This window comes from Stegastes partitus, unplaced genomic scaffold, assembly GCF_000690725.1.
Source record: "Stegastes partitus isolate 25-593 unplaced genomic scaffold, Stegastes_partitus-1.0.2 Scaffold907, whole genome shotgun sequence".
Lineage (NCBI taxonomy): Eukaryota > Metazoa > Chordata > Actinopteri > Pomacentridae > Stegastes > Stegastes partitus.
In genome coordinates, this window is record NW_007578638.1 from 271646 (window position 1) to 297852 (window position 26207).

At 43.1% G+C, this 26207-nt stretch overlaps 1 protein-coding gene across 1 annotated transcript; it reads left to right on the forward strand.

Annotated features, from left to right (window-relative positions):
* Positions 1–24813, forward strand: rnf34b (ring finger protein 34b). The gene is made up of 8 exons (XM_008293741.1): positions 1–58; positions 11396–11614; positions 14035–14568; positions 18992–19054; positions 19195–19396; positions 19493–19516; positions 19675–19716; positions 23356–24813. The coding sequence occupies exons 1-8, from the start codon at positions 53–55 to the stop codon at positions 23538–23540; spliced, it is 1275 nt and encodes a 424-aa protein (XP_008291963.1). The 5' UTR covers positions 1–52; the 3' UTR covers positions 23541–24813.
* The last annotated feature ends 1394 nt before the right edge of the window (positions 24814–26207 follow it).

Consider the following 26207-nt stretch of genomic DNA (forward strand, 5'->3'; position numbering starts at 1 on the left):
CAATGGTCGTCGTCCTGACATTACTCGGCAGATTCCTCAAACGGGAGGTGCAATGAAGGTACGTGATTCCACCTGCAGCGGATTTGGGATTCATTTAGGAGGCCGGTTTTTATGAGAGTGATTTGCGCACGATGCTGCACCGACAGAGGCAGGGAATACCCCAGTCCTAATGTCAATTAATATCCTTCTATCAACAGGCTTAAATGCAGCATTCCATGTTTGTCATCTGATTTCTCCTCGCTGCTGCCCTTCTAGCGCTGTCAAGCTGGGTTGTTTTTTTTTTTTAATTCCCCTGTCGTGCGAGCAATCCTGGAAACGCTTCCCCCTCCTTGCATGTCCAGCCGTCCTGATAAACAGTGGGTACAGTGTGTAGCCTTTTAATGAGCCCGCTTTGACCCCTCGGTGTGGTAGTTCAGTGGACTAAAGCCGGAGCAGCGACGTCCATTCATCGTCAGGCTTTAATCCGCTCTAACGAGATAGAGGCTGCGGCCAAGTGAGTGAGTTAGTGCGGGGAGGTTTCTCAGGAGGAGACTGAGGATCACCTCTGAGGTCCGAGCTGCGTGCAGGAGTCTCCTTCCTCTCTGTTTGGAGCAGAAGCAGTGGCAGGCTGCAGCACAGGGAGGTAAGGTGATGATGCTGTCTGGCAGCTCGGGACTGATAATGATGAAGAGGATGGCGATGATGTCATTGGTGCTCTGGTGGTGGTGGTGGTGTTGGTGGCAGGGTTTCTGAGAGGTGAAGTGGAAGCAGAGCTGACACTACAACCGGTCATCTTCATTATCATCATCATCACCATCATCATGAGCAGCAGCAGCATCAGTCACTTGTGTGAATATTCAAGGCGGCTGACAGTTAATCAGCTGGTGTTGCTGTTGTACTGTAGCCGGCCGGATGGTTTTCATTAGAGGCTGGCTGCATGCATCAGTGGTTAGTTTAGAAGGTGAATGTCCTCATTCTGGAAATCAAACCTCTCTTATTGCGAGAGGTGCAAAGTAGCACTGCAAGCAAATATCAACACAGCATGCAAATGATCTTCTTTGGTGACTTAGAGAAAAAGTTACAGATCTTATTTCTGTTGCTTTTTAGTGAGAAAAGGGTTAAAGTTAGCCAAATGTGCAGAAAATAGGTTCTTGTGTTGCTCATCTGGTGACAGATTCTCGACCATTCGGTTAATCCATACCCCCGTCAAGTGCGTTCACGATTGCACGACCAGCACACAGACGCTCCTTTGACTGGTGACCATGAAAGGCCTCCTTAAAATGCAGCTTGTACTCAAATGACACGATGCGGCCGATGACAGGAGAAAGACGAGAGCAGGCTGTTTGCATACTGGATGCTGGCATGTCAATAAAGGCCGTAGTCAGGCACTCGAATGTCTACGACTCCAACCATCTGTCGTCGAAGAAATGCATTTCAGGCAGCCTGATCCAGCGCGTCGTTGTTCCCTGAAATGTCCACCAACTTCACCAAACCCTTCGAAAAGAGTCTGACAACATCCCACAAGCCACAGTTAACAACCTCATTAACTCCATGCATCATGGACTTGCTTTGACATTTCTGATCTGTGACTTGTTACTGAAGCACTGTTCTGAAGGTCAAGAAGTCGTACCTTTTTAGTTTCTTGATTAAATATTTGTGTGCCATGACGGAGGGTTTGTGATTCAACTGCAGCTTAAGAAAACACATGCAAACAGACTAAACTAAGAAAGCATCGCCACTAGAGCGCTGCAGGGTTAACGGCAATATACACTTTAGCTACCAGCAACATTTCTGCGTCTGTGTTTTCTCACTCTACAGCATTTCTTCTCAGTACTTTTTATTAGTTTGGTCAGAAATGGATAGAAAAAACAAAACAATAGTGTTTCCCGAAGCCTGAGACGACGTCCTCAGATGTCTTGTTCTGTTCACAATCCAAAGATATTCAGTTTGTTGTCATAGAGGAGAAACCAAAGCAGAAAATATTAACCTTTAAGAAGCTGGGATTTGAGAATTCCAGCTGTGTTTCTTCCCAAAAAATGCTTAATAGATTATCTATTAGTTTAGTAGTTGGCAACTAATCGATTAATCATCTTGTGAGGATGTTTTCTTCATGCTGCATGATGTTCAGCTCTGAGCGCCTCCAGTAGCACATAAAAGCTACAAACAACACTTTGGAAGCTCTGTCTTTCTAGAAATGTCTGGATGTTTGCAGACTGGATGAAGTCTTTGGGTTAATTCATGCAGCGATGTTTTGTGTGATTCATTTGGTTCTGTTGCTTTCACCCCTTTTTGTTTTGGAGCAATGTGTAGGTTTTAATGCAGCGTTGGACATTTGCAAAAAAAAGTTTATTGTTGTTTTAATTGGGAAAAATAGCATCAGCGTGCTTTTAGCTGACAGTATAACGTGGCGGCAGTGTATGAAGCCTTTAGAGTTACTGCAGTGTTTTATGGGTTCAGCCTTTAATCACAGAGGACATGGTTTTGTGTTGTGTACCGTCACTCACACACGATGCAACAATAACGCACCGCAACGCTGATTGGATCTATCACTCACCATGAATAAGTCACATCTGAACTCATTAGTATGTTTTCTACAAATGCATTTTTTAAAAATTCAAGCATTTAAATACTTTTTTCACAACTGCTTATCACAATATTGTGAAAGATAAGAGAACAGAGGGCTTAACTGTGAAGTTAATTTTCCTAAGGCACATCATCACTCACTGTGTCCCGGGAAAACAAAATGGATGTGATGTTTTATTGACTAATCTGGTTTAAATTGAAAAGCAGCTTTTCTGCCCCTGTGGAAGGGACGGCGTTTAGCTGGATTGTGTAAGCATGAGTCTGAAAGGGGGAAAGATTGCTGTACACTATGTATTATCAAGGTCATTTCTCTCAACACATGCCCGGATCCATGATATTTTAACATGCATGCTTGATTTTCATATATTTTTCATTTAAAATCCTCTTACTATTTCATTTTCCCTGCCGTCAATAAGCACACACTCGGATGTTGTGGGAGCAAATCTCTGCTGCTGAAATTATAAGATGTAGCACCGATGCAGCACCGTGGATCACACTTTATTCCAAATGAGACTAAATTCACTCGGGGCTGACTTCTAAGAAGTCTAAAGCTATAAAAGAGAGTCCAGGGGGCATAGCAGATTTCTGGTGATGGTTGTAAAATAGTCCCGTCGTGCTTTTATATTGCAGAACGGTCTCCACAGCGGTCGTTTGCTGTTTGTATCGCCGCACCAAAGGCGAGAATCCCGCCCAAGGCCTCCTCTGCCTTTTGGAGTAGACCGTGCAAATCTGCTATTTTGTACACAGAAATCCAAACTTTGCTGGTAGCAGCTTGAGTTTTATGTGCATAACTCTCCAGATTTCAGCGGATTTGACATCTGCAGGCTCCGGCAGACGTCGCCTGGTCTGTTCGGGTAATGTGTAATTTATATGAAATATTACATTTAGTCTCATCACTCTCACACACATGATGAAAGGCGGCAAATGAACAAGTTTATTTTCTCTGACAATATTATCTCCGGTATAAACAGGCAGCCGGCTCGCTTCACTTTTCACAGTGTGAGTGACATTTCCAGATGATGCAAGGGGGGAAAAAATGAGAGACGGTGAGCTGAGGGGGAGAGGAAATGAAAAGCGAGAGAGAGGCGGCGGATGATGGAGGTATATCTGATGAGTTTACTCTGAGAATCCTCGTAACACTTTGTGTTTGGTGCGTATCTGTGTATCGATGGCTGCAATGTGATTACAAAAGCATCGACTTGGTCTCAGCACCATGACATGAGGTCCTCTTACACTCACACAGCCTTCTTCTTAAAGACTTGAGCGTTGCATTCCTGCAGCAGTATCAGACTAAAAACGTGCACATTTTAGAAAATAAATCCACTTTTTCATTCATGCATGCTTCATTTTTGCCAAAACCAGGTGCCTACATTACCCACAATGCACCTCAATCAGCACCAGTTCATTCAGAGATCCTTGCTGTGCAATGCTAGCAGCAGCTAGTGCAGCTTTGTGCACTTTTCAATCCCTTCCAATGAATTTTATCAGACCGACTCCCTCTGAGGGCTTCATTCAGCGTTTTATCACACATCCAGCCCTGAGCAGGCCTGTCACAGTTATTGCACAATCACCTCATTGCAATTATACGAGCTGATCGCAGTGATTTTTGCATAATTGTTTGAATCGTCTCCATTCACCTGTGCAGAAGCAGCTGGATGATGATATTTCAATTACATCCCTTTGCTGTTTTGTGAACCTCCTTCCTTCTGTTTATCTCGCGGCGCTTTAACTTCTAATATTCGACCGGCTGCGTTTCGACGAGCATCTATTGACGTTGCCGTCATGGATTTGGTTGCAAAGCCAAACAAGAGCTGTAAACAGACTTGGATGTAATCTTTTAATATCTGTGTTGCAAATCACTGAGCGGGACTGATTTATGCTCGTATTTTATGATGTTTCCATCAATGTAATGAAACATAGTTTAATAGTTTTTTACCCCCACCATTTTCATCTGGGAGGCCGTAGTGTAGAGAGGCAGGAAGCATGGAGGGAGTGAGGGAGGTGGTGGTGTGACATGCAGCAGCAAAGGTCCTCAGGCAGAATCAATATGTGGATGCTGCCATTAGGCGGTGTGTTCTTTTAACCAGGAGCCCACCAGGGTGCTTGTTTATTCAGTGTATTAACCAGAAAATATTCCCATTTATGTGTTGTTTCTTAACATTCATGAAATGTGTGTGTGCTCAGCTGCTTCTGCAGTTGTCTTATTTTAGTTTAAATTAGAAAGCCGTTGGTTCAGCTGTCTGGTTATTTCAGAGGCTTCCGTTTGTGGTGCTGTTGAATCGCATTACGTTGTGCTGAAATGTGTTTTTGTTGACCAGTGGGTTCAGGCTAAATTAAAAGAAATAATACTGCAGATGACACGACTGCAATGATCACATGGTTAAATCACCATCTCAATATAAAGTGGACATTATAACCGTCATGAAGAGGGATTTATTGCAAGTTTTGGTTTTTCAGGTGTATCTAATAAATTGGCAACTCTCAAATTTGTCCATACCCTCCTATTAAAGAAGGAAAAAGCAGCTGTCACAGAAATAAGTTGACAAAAGTAATAATAAATAAAAATTTTATGAAAATCATGACATTGGTTTTGAATTGTGGCTCAACAGAAATATACATAATGATAATAATAAAAAAAAAAAAAACAAGCATGATGGGACCCGTAACCTAATATTTTGTTGAACAACCCTTTGAGCCAATCACTGCAATCAGGTGTTTTCTGTAACTCTCAATCAGACTTCTGCACCTGTTGACAGGTGTTTTGGTTTCACTGCTCATCAGCAAAGTGCTCTAATTTGTCTGGGACAGTTTTACTTATTTATTTTTTTAATTATTCTTTCCACCCACAATTCAAAAGCAATGCCTTATTTCACTCAATTATAATTTAGTAAATTTTTATTTATTATTGCTTTTTTCAGTTTCTAGTTATTTGAGTGACTTTTGTGAATTTTGCCTTTTCTTTAATGGAAGGGTATTAAATTGGAGGACGACTGTATATCAGAGCTTGAAAGGGTAGAACAACAATTTGCACTGAACTTCTATTAAGTCAAGTGAATGTTAGCAATCAAAGCATCAGACTGAGACATTCATTTCCTAGCATGAGTCAACGTCTAAGTTTGCAGGATCCTACATTTTCCATAACGCAGCTCCAGAGTGCTCTCATTAAATGTCTGTGCGTGCTGTCATTAGGGTTGTTTATTCCAAACTTCCTGAACTGCTGCATTCATCATATCAGCTGCTTTGTATGGGCGTTGTCAGCTGTCAGAGAACCCCGTAAAACCGATGCGGTTCAAGTGAAGGTGAAAACTCTTCCTACTTGTTATCTGACTCATCTCAGCTGTAGTTAAACTCGGGTCTGTGTCGGGCTGGCGGTGACCCATTTAGGCTTCGTCCCACACGACTGCGCACTTGTTGATGCTCGATGCAGTTTTTTGTGTTTTGATCATCAAAAGCTCATTTTATGAGGTCAGATCACTGTTCCTCCTTCCTCCCATGGGTCTTCCTATTTAAATCTGTGCCTCGGTTAATTTTTGCTTCCTCCTCTCGCTGGATTTGTGTGTTTGTGTGGGATTGTTTTCTGATCGTATTCCTGCAACAGTGTGACAAATATCTGAATTATTTGCTCAAGAAATGACACACAAAGGTGACAGAGATGACAAAAAAAACACACACATGCAGGATCCCTAGAGGTTCATGATAACAGACTGCAGAGCAATATCAATGATAAAACAAACAAAACAAAGAACAGTGTAGTACATGCGATGTTTGCACTTGTCACTTGTTTGTTCGGGACTCCCTGCCCGCACAGCTTACAGTGTGCTAATTGAAGTGACAGAGGGAGCTCGTGCTGCTGGCTCCCAGCCAGAATCAGGCTGGATTCACGGCCAGACTGCAGCGGCTCCTCAGCTCATGGAGAATGCAGTAAACATCCTTTTTAGGAGGCTTCGCTCCCGTACCAGAGAGGCTGCATCCAACCGGGGAGCCTCTTCTAGCAGCTCACCATCAGGTCAAGTTGATGCCACGGGCTTTAAATGCAAGTTGTTATGCATCGCGGTGTTTTTGCAAAGTTAGGGGATGATAAAGTCAGCTGCAGATGCATAACAGCAGTGAAATATTCAAGTAGTGAATTGATCATTTCTCAGCTTTGCATCACTGTAAACTGCATATTTTCAGATTTTAATCGACAAAAGCTATTTAAAGATATCACACTGGGCTGTGAGTCGACACTTTTAACTGAAAAATAAATCCAGGATTAATAGATCGTTAAAATTAGTGGCAGCCCTGCATTAGTTTAGCGATGGATCGACGGATCAGTTGGCAGAAATATGATTAGATGATACCAGAAGCTGTAACGTGAATGAAACGAGCCGCTGATTTGAACTCTGCAGACGCGTCCCGGCTGTCTGGCTGCAGTGGGGGTAGACCTTCCTCCTTCTCGCCCTGACTCCACATATAGTGCCTCGCTCCTAGGATTACATAACGACTCCCTAAGCAGATGGGTGAGGTCAGATCACAGGGTGTTTGTGACAACTCGGAGCAGAGCGCTGCTTTAAGAAGCGACGTGGCAGGACCCTGTGAATTCCATTGTTTTCCCCGCATAGAGCCGGGAACCACAGAAGGCTTACATTATGCTCATGTCAGCTATTGATTCTGCAGGCTGGGGGAACAACAGAAGACATATTCTCTCCTCGCTGTCCTCCCCCCCCTCCCTGCTCCTCCTCATCAGTATGCTCCAAGGAGCTGTGTGGCTCCCATCACGCCATCTTTGCCGTCTTGCGATCAGAAAAAACACGATTCTTTTCCGTGTGGTCCAGTCGTGTTACTTCACACGCTAACTTCAGCTGTTTTTTTTGTTTTTTTAAACGTCCGCCTCTTCCCACTTGACCTGTGTGAGATAAACACGGTGGAGCTGAGACTCCTCACACATCCTCTTATTCAACGTCGCTCAAAATAATGCAGCGACTGGGAAGTTGAACCCGCAGCGCTCTTTGGAAAACATCATTAATAAGAGATTTTAAGAGTCGCTGCTGCTGAATTATCTGTAACCTCAAAGAGCACTCGGAAAGAGTATCGCTCCCCGTCTTTCTCGTTCATCGATCTTTTTCTTTTTTTTTATTTTCACCCCTACTGATTTAGACTAACTGCTTAAGTGCATTAACTCGAGTATTTGTATTTTCATTATATGGGGCTACATAGTCCACTAATCCACTGCAGCTGAAATATTGCAATTTTAACTCCCTTATTTATTTGAAAACCTGTTCGTTAGATGCAAGTTTAAATAATATGAAATAGAAATACAATTAACAAATACATTATGATGTTTTATTGTACCTTTTATCAAGTGCAAGATTAAAGTGATGCATACGTTGCTGAACTACCAATTAGAATCCAACATTGCAATATTCTGAAACAGACCATTCTGCATAATGAGTGCTTTAATTTATATGTGGAAGCACAACTTTTGCTTGTAACAGAGGATTTCTACACCGTGGTATTGCTACTTTTACTTAAGTTAAACCATCTGAGTACTTCTTCTTCCACTTCTGTCCTTAAGGTTTGGTGTTATTATAGAGCAGATGGTTCATTGAGATGGTTTCAGCGTCGTCATGTGAAAGGAGGATGTTTCTCCAGTAGTTTCTTGTCGGGATACAAATTTTGAACAGATTTCTGAGCTGATAACTCCCAGCGTTATCAAATTTGTAGTCGATTATCGATAACACAAAATGGATTCAATGGACACCATGCCATGTCCTGGTGTTTCTGTTTTTATTGTTGTTATTTTTGGACCACAGTGACGCAGCAAACTTCAGCTCGACCACAAAACAAGAACTCTGGTCAGTGGATATTAGTCGTAACATGAGACTCTCTCATGGTGGCCCTTAGTGCCAACACAGACCTGCTAGTAGTCCAAGTGACCGCCTCGTCATTACAGTGCCAAACAGTAAGAGGCTCCACCTGGTGGCAAAACCTCCTACAGCTAATCTACGGGTTGTCTTCTGCCTCATCGGTCAACGTATTTTAAATCAGTTGAATTTTTAAGGTCATTTAAATCGATTAACTAGCGCCGGTACAAGCGGCTTCCTCCACAGGGTAGCTGGGCTCATCCTTAGAGATAGGGTGAGGAGCTCGGATATCCGGAGGGAGCTCGGAGTAGAGCTCCTGCCCCTGCATGTCAAAAGCAGCCAGTTGAGGTGGTATGGACATGTGATTCGGATGCCTCCAGAGAGGCTTCCTCTGGAGGTCTTCTGAACACGTCCACCTGGGAGGAGACCCCTGGGCAGACCCAGGACCCACTGGAGGGATTATATCTCTCTGGAAACGTCTCAGGATCCCTCAGGCAGAGCCGGAAAGCCTCACCGGTGGGGGGGAAGTCTGGAATGACCTGCTCCACCTACTGCCCCCATGACCTGACCCCGGATAAGCAGAAGAAAATGGATGGAAATCAATGAACTATTACCATCTGTAGTTTGTTGAAATACAGAGAACAGTCACCAGGTCTCCACCTTCTTGAGAAGATTTTGTTTCTGAATTGTCCCTTGGGGATGAATAGAGTTATTTGAGTTGAATAAAGTTATTTGAATTATGTAATGCACCATCTCCACCATCAACACTTCCAATGAGGAAATATGTTTCAGGGTGTTCATTTAGCCAGTAGTGTTACAGAAACTTTTAGAATCTAAGTATGGGAGCTGTCGTGGAGATTCATAGTTGCTCAACTCCTTTTCATGTTTAATTTTTCTCACAGAAACAGAAAAGAATTACGACACAAACAAACTTACAAACCCACAGTGGCAGGAAAGAAAAGCCATAAAAAACAATAACTACAAAAAGTCCGACAGCCCAGAAGAGAAATCAGTGTTTCGGGTAAAAAAAATACAAGAAGAAACAGCTCAAGTGGACGCAACAGAGACTTCAACTTACAATCAGGGAGAAAAGAGTTCTCTTCAGATCCTCTCAACCCCTTTTTATCTGCACCATTTGGGTGCTGGTGGCCTTTCATTCCCTAAGAATGATCCTCAGTTACATCCATCACACGCATGAGGATACAGCTGCCCTTAATGAGAAGCTTTATTTTGGTTGTTTACTGACATTTGCATTCGATTTGTATATAAACTACCTAACATCCAGGTGCACTGAGCTGCCCTGTGAAATTATCTTAATGGAAGCATGCCTGCACTTTAAATAAGCAAATCTGGCTGTTGGGGCTGTGAGGGAACCTGATAAATCAGGAACCGTCATTGTAGCACATAAAATATAAAATCTTCAAACAAGATCAAAAATATTTATATTTAATACAATCTAGTTAGTGTAAAATACACCTATAAATAGACATGCCGCTTGTATATTGTTAAATTTAACCCAAATAAAGACAAAGATGCTACTCAAGACGAGATGTTTAGTTGAGTTAAACCAAATGATCCGTATTAAAAACCAGCTAGATTTACTTGGCAAGATCTGCAGTAGGAAACCCTGATTACATGTAAATAAAACCTCAGTAATGAATTCATTTTCAGTCTAAAATACTAATCTTGCCATATTAATTTCATAATTAAACATCATGGGATCATATCGCAGTTTCGTGAAAGTTGATGAACCTCAATTGACACAGATTAAGGTGGCGTGTTTGATTCTGGGAATCTGTAAAATACATCTTTATGAACCAAAAGATGAGTTTAAACGACACATTTGCTCACACGTAGCAGAGCTCTGTTTATATTTGCAAAACTTAGTGTTGGATTGTAGTGGAGACGTTTCCAAAGACGTCAAATGTGTCTGAATTTTGGAGAAATGTGTGTAAAAAGTATGGAGTCTCTGGTTGTAATATTTTACTCAGTAGACATATTACATTGCTTCAAAAATGAACCAGAACAAGCTGATGTGGATCATACATGTATGAAACAATCAGACATCATGTTCCTCACATTCATGAAGAATATTTACGTGAATTTACGTAAATTTAACGTGCTGTATAAATGTATGTGTTAGACGTCTCTGTAAGTTGTGTACACTCACTCTGGTTCAGTCATGGATTATTCTAATGGCAAATACAACCAACCAATAGAGCAAAGTGATGCTGACATAACACATTTACGAGAATGTTGGTCGGGAGGTATTAATCGTCACAGGAGACTTTCTCATGGTTTACTAGCTGAACTCCCACAAAGCTCTCTGTCTGATATGGATCACACATGAAACAATCAGAGGGTAAACATTCATTATGTGGACGTTGCCTTACATTTATAAAGAATATTTACATCTACAAATTTAAAATGCTGTATACAGTCACCCTTAAATGTATCCGTACCCTCCTGTTAAAGAAGGAAAACGGCGGAAATAAGTTGAAACTGACAAAAGTATTAATAAATAAAAATGTAATGAAAATCATGGCATTGCTTTTGAATTGTGGTGTCAACAGAAATATGTGTGGGGAAAAAAACAACCATGATGGGACCAGTGAACTAATATTTAGTTGAACAACCCTTTGAGCCAATCACTGCAATCAAGTGTTTCCTGTAACAGTCAGACTTCTGCACCTGTTGATCATCAGCAAACTGCTCTAATTTGTCTGCGACAGTTTTGTTTGTTTGTTTGTTTTAATTATTCTTTTCAACCACAATTCAAAAGCAATGTCTGATTTCACTAAATTATAATTTAGCAAATTTTTATTTATCATTACTTTTTCAGTTTCTACTTATTTGAGTGACTATTGTGAATTTTACTCTTTTTTCTTTAATGGAAGGGTCTGAATACATTTGACTGTAAATGTATGTGCTGGACGTCTCTAGAAGTTGTGTGCACTCATGTGTGGCCCGGCGGTCTGGTTTCTCCACAGGCGGGGGCATCGTCCATGTGGGCGTCATGCTGCGGGCTGCTGAACGAGGTGATGGGCACGGGCACGGTGAGGGCGCAGCAGCCGGGGTTTGGAGCGGGGGCGGGGCCCTTCCGCTTCGCCCCCAGCGCTGGGTACTCCACCTACCCCCCCACCAGCTCAGGGAGCGCCGGGCAGCTGTGCAAGGCCTGCGGACTGGCCTTCTCCGTCTTCAGACGCAAGGTAGACACAAATCCTATTCATAATTAACACAGGACTGTATGTTCAGACGTCCTTCCTCGTCGTCTGGCACCAGAGACGAAGGGGGGAAGGTATATCAGTGACATACAGTCAGCTTCTTTTTGTTTTTAGAATTATGTAAGGGTTGCGTGCAGTTGTGAGCAGTGACAGTGCAGCATGGTGCATTAAGGAAACAGGGGCATCCTTAATTACTTCCTGAACAGACACATTTTGAATCCAAAATCATGTGGATCTGGTTCTCCTTAAACTCATATTTCTTGCATTTTAATGTGAACCAGTTCCATATTATACATCCATACAGTATTTTTTAAATCCTTTGAAAACTAATGTGATTTTTGTTCACAATTTTAAAGGCAGAATATTGTTTTTTATTGTTTTTTTTTTATTAGCTTGCTTCTTTTTTTTTGCAGTAAAATGCACCAATGATGAGCTGCACCTGAAGGACAACCTGATATTTATTTATTCATTTATCTAATCTTTATTTCCACATGGTACGTCTCCTCTGCATACATGTTTTTTAAAAAAGCACACATGGCTTTTCTGGCATTTGAGTCCCCACACAGCTCAGCGTATGAGAGTTTAACGGCAGAGTACATCCGTCTGATGAAAACGCTGCAGCGCTCAGCTTCCCCTCTGCTTCAGATTGCTCTTTCTTCATCCTCACACCAGTTGCCTTTCTGACGGGTCGACTCCCATCCGCGTGTCAGCGTGATATTTTCATAGTATGGGAGAAAAGGCCTGCCGGGGGATTAACAACAAATGATTGAAGAAAAGTGTCTGTTACGGTGGAAATGTGCCTCTGGTGGACCAGGAGCACGTTTGTGCACAAGTGATAAGGAAATGTTTACAGCCGTGGCTGACCTGCTTTCCGGCCCATTTGAAGTGTCAATCTACTCAGCTGCTCTGCATCAGGAGACAGTGTTAAGCCTGTAAAATGTCAAACATCACCAGGAGCTACAGATAGCATACTTCGCTTTTCTTTATTCCTTCCTGTGAATGACTGGCCGCTGTTTCAGATGGCTATGTGGGGAAGTGGCTGAAATCTGTATTAATAGGATTATTGGTACAAAGAAAAAAAAAACACATTACTGTTAAATTAACTCTCTCAGCCCCGTTACATGAAGGAGATATAAAGTCCTGCACCTCAATGGAAGCAACACAACTATGACTAGAAGAAGAGAGAACCTAAGAATGTCCTCTGTGGAATATAAAACAGTCACAATGCCATAAAAAATAAAAATGTGAATTTATTTGATTATTTATTGTACAAAAATTGAAAACATTTGGAGTCAACGTGTATAAAATTTGCCCTCAGTGTGTTTCTAATGCCCTAACCCTACAAAATAGGAACATATTACCACTAAAATTTTAATTTGTTTCCTTATGTATGTCCTATCTGTTCTGTGTAAACACAGCCTGCAGTTCAGTCGAAAGTCCCAGAATTTTTGTGACCTAACTGTTGCTAACAGCTGAGTCCTTCCTGACTATGTGGAGTCTTTTACAGGATTCAGTTAGTACACCGTTTATGATGAGCTCATTTTCAAATAAAACACGCAGAATAAAATAATTTTAATTAAATATGACATCTTTGAGCTTAGATTCTGTGGTGTTTTCCGCTGGTCACAGGTAACTAGTTCAAGGATCTTTGAGTCACTGGGGTCATGGGGGACTGGAGCCTATCCTAGGGTGAAGGCAGGGGACACCTGGACAGGTCACCAGTCTATCACAGGGCTACACTTAGAGACAGACAACCAAGAACACTCACATTCACACCTACGGACAATTTAGAATCACCAATTAACCTCAGCATGTTTTTGGATTGTGGGAGGAAGCCGGAGAACCCGGAGAGAACCCACGCTCCACGGGGAGAACATGGAGACTCCACACAGATAGATCCCAGGTGTCCTCATGGGGACGCAAACCGGCGACCTTCTCGCTGCGAGGCAACAGTGCTAACCACCACTGAGCCACCTTGCAGCCCCCAAGTTGAAAATCTGCTTTACTAATTTCCAGCTTTGATAAATGGTGTAATTCTTTTAAAAAGTGAACATGCTTTTTAAACCTGCCGGCGGGTTTCTGTCCGTAGAAACAGCAGCTTCAGCAGCTTTAGTTGTGTTGGCCTATTTTTAAATTTTTTTTTTTTTTAGCGCTCCAATCGCGTGGATCCCTTACAGTAGACGCTTCATTTATTCATCAAAAGTAACACGGAGGGTGAGCAGTTTAATATGCTAACAGAAGTCAGACATCAGGGATCGATTAGGGTTGATGAAAACACTTTCTGAAATGATGTTGTTGGAGGTGGGGGGGAAATAACTTCAAAAACAAGTTTGGTTGCTTCAGTCAGAAGAAAAAGAATCGCTGATCACATCATGTCTTTCAATCTCTGCTCCCCTCCCCTCCAGCACATCTGCTGTGACTGTAAGAAGAGCTTCTGCGCCCTGTGCTCAGTGCTGCAGGAGAACCTGCGCTGCTGCACGACCTGCCACCTCCTGCGCGGCACGGCCTTCCAGCGGCCTCGGCTCATGCAGCTCCGAGTGAAGGACCTGCGCCAGTACCTGCTGCTGCGCAACATCCCCACCGACACATGCAGGGAGAAGGAGGACCTGGTGGACCTGGTGCTCTGCCATCAGGGCACGAGGGAGACCCCGAGAGCGGCGGTGGTGGAGGAGGACGAAGAGGAGGACGAGGAGGAGGAAGAGGAGGAGGAGGAGGAGGAAGAAGAAGGAGAGGACACGCATGAGGAGGAGGAGGAAGAGGAGGAGGAGGAGGAGGAGGAAGATGAAGGGGGAGACGACACCGACAGTCTGCACTCGCTCCCCCACTCACGTGCCGCCTCGCCTCCTTCTGCGACGCGCTCCACCTCTGAACAGTCGGTCCTGTCCGCCTCTCAGGGAGAAGTGCTCAGCCCAAGTGACAGCTCAGGGACCACCAGCCAGGTTTGTGCTGATATTCAGTGTGTGGCTGCATGCAAAGCTGCCATTTCTGCAGACACACACACACACACACACACTCATTCCCAGATTTACATATGCCATACTTCTCTCACATCTGTCCTCATTCCATCCAAGATAATTAATTTCAAAGGTGAAGTTTTTTTCTTTCTTTTTTTTTACAAGCTTCACTTCTTTCCTTCAACTCTCTAACAAACAAACACCCCCTCGTGCACATCAGTTGTTCCATTGTATCTCGTGCTTTGTTCCCTCCTTTGTGCTGTCTTTGTTATGAATGAAGAGCCCCTCTTTTAAAAATCTACTACATTTCCCTGCGTGTTTTCTCCCCTCCATTGATATCAGAGAAGCTCAGCGCTGCACTGCTGCTCCAGTGTTCAGTGCACCATCCCATGTGACAGCTGGAAACAGCTGTGTTGGCTGTGTGTTAGCGCAGAGCCCTCAGACCAGCCAGGCAGCTTAAGCCCTTTGCCTTTTTTAGGTCTGTTACATGGGCTGATTCTGTTATGTAACAGACACACAGGTTGAGAACTCCCCACAGCGTCACAGCTGCAGCCAAACAACACAGACGCGCTACAGTACATCCCTTCTTTCATCCTTTATAGATAATATCCCGCTGTGAGATTTTAGTTTGTGGCACATACATTTTAAATTGTATGTAGTTTCAGACGTTTGTATTGAAAGAAAAAGACTTGATCGTGAAAATCTGTCAAAAGCAGAGCAGCAATCTGACTCGACTTTAAATCTGAAATTTGAATATTATGTGTTACATAAGAATATCCCGCTTACTTAAATCGGCCACAACATTAAAACCACTTGCCAAATACTGTGTAGATCCCCCTTGTGCCGATAAAACAGCTCTGACCTATCGAGGCAGAGATTTGTTGTGGTATCAGGCAGCGGCGGAGGATCTTTTAAGGTCCTGGCAGCTGGAGATGCAGCCGACACATCCCGCAGATGCTCGATCAGATTGAGATCTGGAGGATTTGGAGGTCAAGTCGAGACCTTGGACACTGTGTTCAGGAACAGTTTGACGATCTTTGCAGGCAGAAAGAGGCCGCCGCTCTCAGGGAACATCGTGAAGCGGCGTCTTGTTTAGGTAGATGCTTGTGTGACAGTAACATCCACATGAATGCCAAGACTCACGTTTTCCCCGCAGAGCATTGCCCAGAGCGTCACACTGCCTCTGCCAGCTTCCCACAGCGCATCCTGCTGCCATCTCCTCCCAAAGGTAAACAACGACTGCATGATGGACGAGGAAACGTGACTCATCAGACAGAAGCCACCTTCTTTCATGGCTGACGCTCATAATCTGCGTTTAATCTGACCGATCTGCAGCTACGTGCAGCAAGCTGTGATGCTCTGTGTGTTCTGACGCCTTTCTATCATAGCCGGCGTTCGGGTTTACACACAGCTCTTTTGTGGGGTCGGTTCACACGGTTAAATCCTCGCTCCCAACATGCGTCCGTGAGCCCGAGGCACCGCACAAGACCTGCTGTTCTGAGGATGCTCCGACCCAGTCCTCACAATCTGGCTCTTGTCAAAGTCGCTCAGATCCTCACGCTGCCCGTTTTTCCAGCTTTCAACACGTCAATGTCAAGAACTAAGTCGCTGCCTAATCATGCCACCCACTGACAGCTGCCACCGTAACCAGATAATCAGTGTTATTCACCTGTCAGAGGTTTGAATGTTGATTAGTGCACAGTTTTGGATGCTGCTTTTAACCAGTTTAAGAAACAAAAAAAGGTTGTTGCAAGGCTGTTTTTGTTTCTTTATTTCTGAGATGGTAGGACACATAGATTGAGCACCTAACAAGGGCAAATCTGCTCGAGGTTTAATATTCTAATGCACATGATGATTTACAGGATGAGAAAATCTAATAGTAACGTAATGTATAATCCAGCAGCTTATTTTTTGTGGATATTCTGCAACTTGTCCATAGTTAAAATACGTAAAATGCAGCATCACTATAGCTCACCTGGTTGAGCTGGTGACCCATGTATAGGGGCTATAGTCCACGAAGCAGCAGTCATGAGTTCGAGTCCCGCTCATGACCCTTTGCTACCCAACTCTTCTCCCCCCACTTTCCTGTCTCTCTCTCTGTGTCCTCTCTAAAAAGGCCAAAAAAAAGTCTTTTAAAAAAAAAAATACACAAAACACTGACAGCAGAAGGAAAGGTATGAATCTGAAATTCTGTACGTCCCCCAAAGAGTATCTGTTCCTCAGAAGTGCGCACACAGATTTTAATTACATTCGGCATCCAGTCGGGCGCCGTGACCCACAATTCTGCTGATTTTGATTCAGATGAAACATTTCCGAACGTTTCCTGTCAAAACAAAAATAACAAATTTAGCAGATTGTGCAGCCTGGGCAGATTATGCAAGTGCTTTCTAGTACTTTTATATGGTTGAATGAAATCAAACATCAAGTCAAAGACTCTTTGTGCTCCGGAGAGGTTTGGCACTTAGCGTGAGTCAGGGCTGCTGCTCGTGGTTTTTTTTTTTTTTTTTTTTGGGTCTCTGAGGATTCTCGTCTGAGCAAAAGCACGATGTCTATGCGAGGAAAGGCATCTCGCACCGCGACACTGACTGATGCATTATTAACACGTCTTGGTTGGAGAGAGACGACGGTCTGCTGGAATGTGAGGAAGCACACAGAGAGAGTTTACTTTTTCTGGCACAGAAGCAGAGACGCTGAACTCCATGATATCGGTTATCGCTTTATTTCAGCTCTTCACAAGCTCTCTTTCTTTTTTTTTTTGTCAAGGCAGATAAAAGAATAAAGAGACAATATTGTCTCTTCAAAGCACATAAGTGGCTCAGATAATACAGAGCCGTGCGCTGACACCAAACAGCGCCTCAGCTACTCTGTTGCTCCTTTTGTTCTCCTTTTAATGCAGCACATTCCTGACCTCCACCTTCAAACAGAATGATTAACTGCAGAGCTAAGAGCAGCTGAGTCAGTGTTTAAACATCTCTGTTTGTTCATTAGATATCTGAGCTGCTGCAACCTAAATTAAATCACAGATAGCTGTAGAGCCGTTTTCTTTATCGTGGTATTGACAGTCACATGGAGCTGGAAGAAATTATAAATTATGATCAGGCGCTCTTCATCTTGTGATACTGTCGTTTAACAGATGTTTAAAAAAAAAAAGTCATACCAGGACGGGGATGTGCTTTAATTTGCATTTTTCCTCACTGCTGATTCTGATATAGGAATGAGACAAACAGATATGGGTTAGTTTGGTGTGTGTTTTGCCTGTTCAGCAGCCTTTAATCCGCAGATAGGAGGAAAATCTGTCATTTTCACACGTCCTCATTTTAAAGGTCCCACATTGTGCCCCTTTTCACCAACATAACGTCGTTCTCAGGAAGGTGTCTTTCAATTTTCAGTTCAGTGTTCTTCAAAGATGAGTTGTATTGTCTGTATCATGACTGTGTAGCTGCTGGTTTTACTCTCTAACAGGCTGTTTTAGCATCTGTAGCTTTAAATATAGCTGCTATCCAGGGCAGGTTAGGTTGCACAAAAACACATGAAAACACCAAAGATAGTTCTTGTTTATTGGTTTCAAATCAGTTTCCATCATTTCCATCATTTACAGGTTCCACGTAGCTCAGACCGGTGGGCCATCAAAGCTACCGTAATTTTCAGACTATGAGCGCACCTGAATATAAGCCACACCCACTAGCTTTAAAAAGAAATGTGTACTTATACAGGCTGCACTTGTCTATAAGCCACAGGTGTTGTAACATGAGATATTCACATAGGAAGATGCTATGCAGAAAGATTCTTTTTTTTTTAAACTTTTAATTAAATACGTCCCGGTAACGCACACAAATACGTAAATGCTTTTTTCTGAACAGTACCTGTAACACGGCTGGTTAAAAAAATAAAACATACAGTAGCCTACCAGGAAAAGTCACTGATCGCTATCTTCATCTTCCTCCTGTGCACTAAAACCACTAAAGTTGTCTTCTTCAGTGTCAGAATTGAGCCTCAGAATTACTTCACACTTCCTCAGTCTCTCTTTCGTTGTCGCTCTCGATGTCACTTTCATCTCGAGGCAAATTCGTAAAACTCCATAAATTAGCTGCATCATTGTTTAAGCCTCAGTGTTCAAAGCGTGGGAAAAAAGTAGCAGCTTATAGTCCAGAAATTACGGTAATTCTAAGCCTCATTAGCAACTCGCTAACACAAAGCATTGCCATCAAAAAATAAAAGCAGTCGTAGAATCTTCATATTTTCACAGCTTTTATTTTACACATCCAAGTGTAGAAAACACACAAAACACAATACAAACAGATTTTCACCACGAGGGTCCTTTAATATTCAAACCCATGAGTTTAAACATCATTTTGACGATTTGAATGCTGTTAAATTAACCTCGCCGTGTTGATTTCCACTCACGCAGGAGCATGAGGATACTCCAACAGCGTCCCTCTTGAACCTGGAGCCCACTGAAAACATCATAGAGGTGCGATGCTTGTGTTTTTTTTGTTGTTTTTTTTTCCTCCACCTCTACAAAGCTTGGCAGTCTTTATCCTGTTAGTGGAAACGGATGCGATCCCGCTGCTGATTCAGTGATTACAGCTCCTGTTCCCCTGCGGATTGTAGGTCAGCCCGGCGACTCAGAGGAGGATCAGGGCCTCGCTGTCTGATCTCGACAATGAAGAGGCGATAGAAAACCTCTCCGTCCGCCAGCTCAAAGAGATTCTCGCCAGGAACTTTGTCAATTACTCTGGCTGCTGCGAGAAGTGGGAGCTGCTGGAGCGAGTGCACCGGCTCTACAGAGAGAACGAGCAGAACAGGAAATCCAGTGAGTTGCTCTTCATTTGTTTGCTTTCTGCTTTCTAATTTCACGCGTCCATTTTTACATTTGGCTAAAATGCTTTCTTTTCTCCTTTGCCTTTAGTGGAAAACGTGAGCATAACTGCAGGTAATTTTTCTTTTCATTAACCTTGTTGCTAACACAGCTAGCTCACCCTTATTATATAAAGAGGCATTAGTTTTAGCTGCTTTTTTCCAGTTGTTTTACATTCCTGTTTCCCAAACTAATCGATTTTCTTGTATTACTGCCAATTCTTATCTATAAAGTGGTTGCATATCCTCCACCTCTCTGCAACACTAGCGTTGGAGGTAAGATGTTCTAAAAAGTCACTTCTCCATCTCCTCCATGAACTGATACTCATCGAGAGTAAAGGCATGCCGCAGCCATTCTTACCCGCTTCATCCTTTACGTCGTCCTGTATATCATCATATTATGGTCACTTGGAGTCACTATCGTCCGCCTGGTTCATTGTCTCCACATTGTGTCACTTGTTTCTTCTCCAGAGCTCATCATCTCATTTCATTCTGAAGGACAGCCTCTCATCCCGTCATTAATGCACTCTCTAAGAGCTTTTACCCCTTGATGAGCCATCATATTACTTCGATGGCAGCCTGTCTCCATCAGGTGTAATTACATTGTCGGGCTTCCTTGTTGACATAAAGGGCTCGAGGATCGTATTAGTCCACTTAGCAGTCAGCTGTGCGGGGACAGCGGGCAGGGCTGCAGATGGATTGGCCTTTTCCTGTCACAAGATGTGCGCGGCAGGAGCCAGATTTAGGCTGATCAGGCAGCGATCAGACGTTTAGCTCCTATAAACCAGTGATCTGACATAATTTGCGTTAGTGATTGTAAATGGTTTTGATGTGAGAGGCTGTCCGGCTGCCATCGGACAGACGTCATGTGCTAGCTAAAGCTCTACGCATGTTTCTGCCCCCCAGAGCTGCATCTGGAGGGCTGATTGCTTTTCTTCTCGGCATCGACGATGTGTCTCCAGCTCAAAAACGAAAACCTTGCACCACTGCTTTGCATTTAGTATTGACAGGTTTATGCTTTCTTGGCACTCTGAAACCTCTTTTATTTTCTGTTTTGGGATCTGATTTCAATTTGGCTTGAAAAGTTGGTGCCAAAAGTCATTAATTCTGTTATTTAAGACAAAGGGTTGAATAATTGTGATTAAATATTTTTATTTCTGTATGAAGCAGCAAACGCTGACAGAAACAGATTGATAGTATTTTGTGTTTCAAAGCTCCCACCTCATGTGGACGGCAGGATGTGCAACAAAACACATTAATTAGCAAAGCAGTTTTTGTGCAACATGTGTAGGAAATATTTTATCACGCTATTCTGAACAAAAATATCAATGCAGCATGTAATACTGGATTAAGTTCTACCCATTCTGCAACAGATTTTACGTAATTAATCAACCAAGTTTGCACTATGCTGGAAAGGATGATGGGCAGATGAAGAGTTGGGTCATCGATCAGTAATGAGTCCAACATTTGCATCACGTAGGGCCACACATCTGCAATGTATAGAATTATTTAGGTTGTGACTCTCGTTTGTTCAATGTTGTTCCAGTCTTGCTGAAAGACTTGGTGACGTTGGCGGACGTTTTGGGGGACAGGATCACGTTAACAACCGTCCTACAGATGTTAGATCAGTGATTTATCTGGAAAGTCTGCAGGCCGAGTAGGGCTGCAGCATTATGCGGCTTATTGAGATTGTTGTGATCTCTTATAATTTGGCTTTAAGATTGCCATAGTTGAAATGCAGACATGTTCTTTGTCCATGGAGTATACCTACTGGGATTGACCAAAATGGTTTTCTCAAGGTGTCTCAGTGGTTAGCATCGTTGCCTCGCAGCAAGAAGGTCACCGGTTCACATCCCGGTGAGGACACCCGGGATCTTTCTGCATGGAGTTTGCATGTTCTCCCCGTGCAGTGTGGGTTCTCTCCGGGTTCTCTGGCTTCCTCCCACAAGGTCCAAAAACATGTTGAGGTTAATTGGTGATTCTAAATTGGATGGATGGATGGTTTTCCTAAGACTTAGGTTAATTATTGGTTGCCAGCACTTGGAACCAATAGACATTCAATGGTATATATTAACAGCATATGATAGCAGGAAACCTGTCAGTCATAACTACATAAACAGGGATTACTATAACTGAATGACAGCCGAGCATCATGTGACGCTAAACGCTCTCCTCTGTTTACTGTGGTATCGACTGATTGAGATTGAACACTTTGTCAGTTTCACTTTGTCTGACATTTTCAACGGAAATACTTGGGAAAGATTGCCTAAATTTACCTAAATTTCAGCAACATTGGCTATCTCACCTTTAAAGCACAGCTCAGGTAATTCTGTAACCAATCAAGTAGAGCTGTGGGCGGGACATTGCTTCAGACCACAGAGCGACTGCAGACAGAGGGAGCCACCTGCATCAGAGCCAAAGTAGATTTAATTTATTTTATAGGTAAAGAGTTAATAACAATAACGTTACAGATAATTGGGAAAAAAAATGCATTAATATACACATATAAAGGACCGTCGTCCATCCTGCTGGTGTCCAATAAACATGAGCTGGTTGCCCACTGGAGCCGATTTGCTGTTAGATCACGGCCTTCATGTGGGAGATCACGAACCAGCTTCCCCTCAGACGATTCCTCACAGTTTGAGCAGACCACACCAACAACTTCATCAGCACCTCTGCAGTTGATCACAAACAATTCCGCAGATGGATGAGCTGGATGTGACTATCCCGGGTCGGGGTGGTGACACATGGTCTGCGGTCATGTGGCAGTTTTTTCTGTTGTCCCATGCTGTCTGAAACGATTCCTCTGATGACAAATGATGGAGGTGTGGGCATTAGAGTTCCTGGCCACGGACCTAGCTGACAGTCCAGCATCCAGCGTGTCAACGGCCGGGTCTCGTCTTTCTCTTGTTGTCTGTCGCATTGCGTTATTTGGAAAAAGCTGCATTTTAAGGAGATTCTTGTAGATTGATCGTAACAACTGGACTTGCTTGAGTTCCTTGAAGATGTTTCGCTTCTCATCCAAGTGGCTTCATCAGTTCTGACCGACTAGTTGGGAGTTCCAGATACTTACATCCTTAAGCAGTCATTAACACCTGAGTTTCGGTTTCAATTGGAGGTTTGTTGCTCCTCCCCCTCGTTATGCGTGTCGTTATCCTCCCCCTGACACAATGGAGTTCGTTAGGGTCTTTTGTAGCTAGGTGTGAATGTGGTTTCATCTTCCTGGGGAGAGTTCTTAGAATTCACCGGAATCCTTAACGAACTCCATTGTGTCAGGGGGAGGATAACGACTCGCATAACGAGGGGGAGGAGCAACAAACCCCCAATTGAAACCGAAACTCAGGTGTTAATGGCTCCTTAAGGATATTAGCATCTGGAACTCCCAACTAGTCAGTCAGAACTGATGAAACCTCTTGGATGAGAGGTGGAACGTCTTCAAGGAACTCAAGCAAGTCCAGTTGCTACCATGACCTGGATGACTGAGAATCTTCACAGACATTTTCAGGAGATGCTTTCTAGTCACTGGTCAAAGGAGTGTCTGTTCTGGTCAAGCTATCTGATCATTCAAAGCCACAACTAAATACAGAGTGGAATAACTCAATAGCTCTTCCCAATTTAAGTTTCAAACTTTTCCTGCACAACTGGCTAATTTAAGCCCTTTCAACCATTTTCTAACAAAGTCTTCAGAACAGAAGACCATTTGCATGCTGCATTTACGTCTTTGTTCAGTGTAAATAACATTAAAAACACAGATACAGATAGAAGCGAGGACCAAACAGTGGTCATGGTGCTTGTGTTCACTGTTCTCAGACTTAAGAAGTTCACCTACACATCATCACCCATCTCCTACACGTTATAATGAACCCGCAGAGAACGACTGTCAACTGAAAACATTTCTCATGTTTCCCTGCACAGATGGCGTCAAAGCTCAGCTGGCGGCCGACGAGAACCTGTGTCGCATCTGCATGGACGCCATCATTGACTGCGTGTTGCTGGAATGTGGCCACATGGTGACCTGTACCAAATGTGGGAAGAGGATGAGCGAGTGCCCCATCTGCAGGCAGTACGTAGTACGGGCCGTGCATGTCTTCAAGTCTTAAAAACTTTGTGTGTGCGTGTGTCAAGAGCGGCCCTCAGGCGTGCGCGTGGCCCGAGCCCTGAATTTATCACTGAGGATGAACTGCTGTGCATGACGTCTCCCAGGGTCTAATGCTGCAGCAGGCGTGAGCAACTTCCCGGTCTTTCAAACCAGACTGTTGCCTCTGGCCTACCACGGTTTGCCCCCCCCCACCTTACTAACTCATATCCCACTTCTCCTCCCTGGTGGACCGTCATCAGCCACACCGGGACACTCACTCTTTCTCTCTTTGGTCTGTTCAACACACAGCGGAAACCCCTGCCATCACTTTCTACTCTCCGTTCTGTTTAGGTTCTACTCACAGGAGAGAACTCGGAGGGGTTGGTCGTGTGGATACTTGAAGCTGGATCGGCTTTGTTGTTGTTTGTGAAGAAGAGGAAGAAAGAAAATTTAAAAAATATATAAGATTCCAGGGTTAGAGTCGATATGGTTTACACAGTCATGCCACATGACGCCGTGTTATTTCCCTCAGTGTTCTTTAGGATGTGCAATATCAGAAAAAAAACAGATGTGTTTAAGAAACGCCGGAACATGCACCGAGTCATCTCGTCTCGCACACGGTAGGAGTGTGTAGGGTGCCAAAAATCATGCCTTCAGTGGATATTTGGTTACAGCATCTCATTTACCAGCAAGCTTGGTGTGACAGTTTACTCTCTTTTTTTTTCTTGAATAAACTTAAGGAGATCAAGTGTGTACATGTAACCCATTTAACACTTACTGACTGTGTGAAGGATGCGATTGTTTGTCCATTTTCTCATCTGAAATGTCAGCTGCTTGTGTGCAGATCCTGCTGCGTGAAAGTTTGTTCTGACACAAAAACACCTGAACTCAAGGCCCACTTTCAAGCATTTTTTCCGGAGCTTTCAAACACATTTTAGATAGTTGGAAACATTAAAACCTCCTGCCTGATGTCAGTTTACCTACCAAAACAGACCTGACCCGCTGGAAGAAACTCCACAAGACTTATGAAGGTTTTCCTGAGCAGATCTTTTCATTACTGGAAGTTAAGGTGGAGCTTCTATGGATTTTCCAGCACATCCCAAAAATGCTCAATTTGAGAAAAGTTGGAGGTCAAGTCAACACCTTGGGCTCTTTGTCACGTTCCTCAAACCATTCCTGAATGTTTTTTACAGTGTAGCACGGTGCAATAGAAAGAAACCACTGCCATCGGGGGTGTTTATGGTCTGGTACACTGTTTAGGTAGGTGTCAAAGTAAAATCCACAGTTTCCCTCTCATCACGCTGCCCTTGCCTTCTTCCCATAGTGCATCTTATAGTCATCTTAAACAATACACTCACTTGACCGTCAACGCGACGGGAAAGAAAACATGATTCATCAGACCAGGCCACTTTTTTTTTTCCAGTCTGACGCAGCTCCAAACGTAGCACGCTGCGACGCACTGTGTGTTCTGGCACCTTTCTGTCTGCAGCATTAAGGTTTTCAGCTGTTTGTGCATCTTCTCTGTGAAGTTGGAGCAGCCTTTCCTCTCCACCAGGGCTGAACGATATGCAAGAAATAACATATTGCTATTGTGGTATGAGTCATGATTTTAGTGGAGATTTTTTAATTTCCTTTTGTTGGAAAAGAAAATAGAAAATGTATGTGGTTTTTGTTGCAGCCTGTTCCAAACAAGCATGTTGCATGTCTGTAGCACCACGATCCTTTATTTGTAGTGGTACCTTTATCAAAAAACTGCAGACATTGGCCACGTGAATCATATTTCCAATCATTGTTCAGCCACACATGTTACTGTGAGCTCGGAGCATCCTACATGACCTGCCATTTTGGAGATGCTCTGACCCAGTTGGTATAAATCACTCATATCCTCATGTATGTCCATCTTTCTGCTTTCATCAACTTGACTGCTCACCTTCTCCCTTATATATATCCCACCACTTGACAGGTTCCATTAAAGAGAAAATCAATATTATTCCCATCAATAATCAGTGGTTTTAATGTTGTGGCTCGTCCGCCTCATCCTTCCAGGAAGAAGATAATCGAGCTTCGGTAAAAGCTGATAAGTGGACCTTGAGTTTGGATGCTATTTTATTTATACTTCAAAGACTCATCCCTCTTTAATTTTGAATAACTTCCACCAAGCAATACCATTGGATTACCAAGTCTTACCATGTGTTCGATTGTGTCGTCCTTCTATGTCAGATCTTAGGTAGGTAACAGGTGCTACTTTCTCTCGTTTTGAGTGTAACATCTACATCCCTTTTTTGTCACTTTGTCGAGGCGTCCTTCCAAATATCCATCACACAGTGACAAGCAGAGGAAGCCGGATTTTACTTTAACCTGTTATGCAAATGACACACTTTCTTCTTGTCACGAGATCCAGTTAACTCAGATGTCACTAAAATATCTGTGTGTACAGTATGCCTGTGGTATGTTTAACAAAAAAAAAGAAAAGAAAAAATCGCTACTGAATCGCTGTTAAGTGAATCGCATAGATAGCTTCTATTGTTGTTTACTGATAAGTTATTAAATGTATATTTTTCCATTTACTTGGGAGACATGATTTAAAAATTCTAATCAGTACGGAGGTTTAAAAATAAAAAAAAACATATATACCGTTTTTTCAGAATGTATTTCTGCTGGTTTTGGTCAGATGAGTTCCATCATGTCC

Excerpts from the sequence above, each read along its gene's own strand:
- rnf34b (XM_008293741.1), top strand. Across the intron at positions 14,569-18,991 it reads GCTCAGGGACCACCAGCCAG|GAGCATGAGGATACTCCAAC; the intron begins GTTTGTGCTGAT and ends CCACTCACGCAG. Across the intron at positions 19,055-19,194 it reads CCACTGAAAACATCATAGAG|GTCAGCCCGGCGACTCAGAG; the intron begins GTGCGATGCTTG and ends TGCGGATTGTAG.